At 68.8% G+C, this 1,546-nt stretch overlaps 1 protein-coding gene across 1 annotated transcript in view; it reads left to right on the top strand.

The window, feature by feature from the left end:
- Positions 1-8: 8 nt before the first annotated feature.
- The window catches only part of LOC118159398 (adenylate cyclase type 6-like), a 2,058-nt gene continuing 520 nt past the window's right edge, over positions 9-1,546 (top strand). The window contains exons 1-5 of the mRNA XM_035313987.1: positions 9-194; positions 532-629; positions 711-798; positions 876-992; positions 1,087-1,245. Of these exons, the coding sequence (XP_035169878.1) occupies positions 721-798; positions 876-992; positions 1,087-1,245 (354 nt within the window). The 5' untranslated portion in view covers positions 9-194; positions 532-629; positions 711-720. The remainder of the gene's footprint in view (positions 195-531; positions 630-710; positions 799-875; positions 993-1,086; positions 1,246-1,546) is intronic.

The following is a 1,546-nucleotide window of genomic DNA, read 5'->3' as shown; positions in this document are numbered from 1 at the left end:
GGGGGGGGGGCACAAGGAGCCTTGACCCCCCCACCCCATGCCGCAGCCGTGGTGCCCAGGAGGCCCTCAACCCCGAGGACGAGGTGGACGAGTTCCTGAGCCGGGCCATCGACGCGCGCAGCATCGACCAGCTCCGCAAGGACCACGTCAAGAAATTCCTGCTCACCTTCCAGACGCCCGATCTGGAGAAGAAGGTGGGGACCCCTCTGTCCCCCTCTGTCCCCCTCTGTCCCCCTCTGTCCCCCTCTGTCCCCCTCTGTCCCCCTCTGTCCCCACTCCGTCCCCTTTATCCTAGCCCGACTGTCACCTTTGTCCCCTCCATCTCAGCCCATCCCATCTCACCATCCCCTCGGGTCATCTTTGTCCTGGCCCCATGGTCCCTTTCATCCCAGCCCGGGGTCCCCTCTGCCCCCCTCTGTCCTTTTGGGGGCCCCCCTCTGTCCTTTCCATCCCAGCCCCGTGGTCCCCCCTGTCCCCTTCTGTCCCCTTCCGTCCCCCCCCCCTCCCAGCTCACCCTCCTCCTCCCCGCAGTACTCCAAGAAGGTGGACGACCGCTTCGGCGGCTACGTGGCCTGCACCCTGCTCGTCTTCTGCTTCATCTGCTGCCTCCAGTTTTTGGTGTTCCCCCCGTGAGTGCCGCGGCCCCGCTGCCCCCGGTGTCCCCCCCCGCCGCCACCACAACCACCGCTCACGGCCGCCTCTCTCCGCAGCTCCCCGCTGATGCTCGGCGTCTACGTCGGCATCTTCGTCCTCCTCTCCGCCATCCTCTTCGTCTGCGCCGTCTACTCCTGTGTCACTGTGAGTAGGGGGCGGGTGGGCAGCTTACGGGGGGGGGCTCGGTGGTGCCTGACCGGGGTCTTTCCCTCCCCCCCCAGCTCTTCCCTGCCGCCCTGCAGCGGCTCTCCCGGGCCATCGTCCGCTCCCGCGCCCGCAGTACCGCCATCGCCGTCTTCACCATCCTGCTCGTCTTCGTTGCCGCCTTTGTCAACATGGTGAGGGTGCGGGGACCGGGCTCAGAGATGGGGGACATGCGGGGGGTCAGGGGGGGCTCGGGGCTCACCCCCTGCCTCCCCCCTTCTGCCCCAGTTCGCCTGCAGCCGGGTTCCCCTGCGGGACTGCGCCGCCCGCGAGCTCAACATCACCCCCGCGGCGGTGGGGCCCTGCCAGCTCCGTGCCCTCAACCTCTCGCTGGGGGCCCCCCCGGGGCCGTGCCGCCCCCACGGGCCCGCCTGCGACTTCCCTGAGGTGAGAGGTTGTGGGGTGCTGGGATGGGGACCGGGGACCCCCCGCCCCCCAGGCATGAGATCCTGCTGGGGTGCCGGTGTAGGGCTGCCAGCGTGGGACCCTCGAGGGTGCAGGGTCCCCAAGGGTGCTGGCATGGGGTTCCTGAGGGTGTAGGGTGCTGGCACGGCTCGCTGGGTGCAAAGTCCTTGGGGGTGTGTTTTTGGGGGGGCCTGACTGAGTAGGGTACCCCCACATGGCCCTTACTGTGTCCCGAAAGGTGCCATGTCCCCAAGGGTGCTGGCACGGGGTCCTTGAGGTTATA

The sequence above is a fragment of the Oxyura jamaicensis genome, unplaced genomic scaffold (assembly GCF_011077185.1).
Source record: "Oxyura jamaicensis isolate SHBP4307 breed ruddy duck unplaced genomic scaffold, BPBGC_Ojam_1.0 oxyUn_random_OJ70094, whole genome shotgun sequence".
In the NCBI taxonomy this organism is placed as follows: domain Eukaryota; kingdom Metazoa; phylum Chordata; class Aves; order Anseriformes; family Anatidae; genus Oxyura; species Oxyura jamaicensis.
The sequence above is the reverse complement of the archived record's forward strand: the minus strand, read 5'-3'. Positions and strand labels throughout refer to the sequence as shown.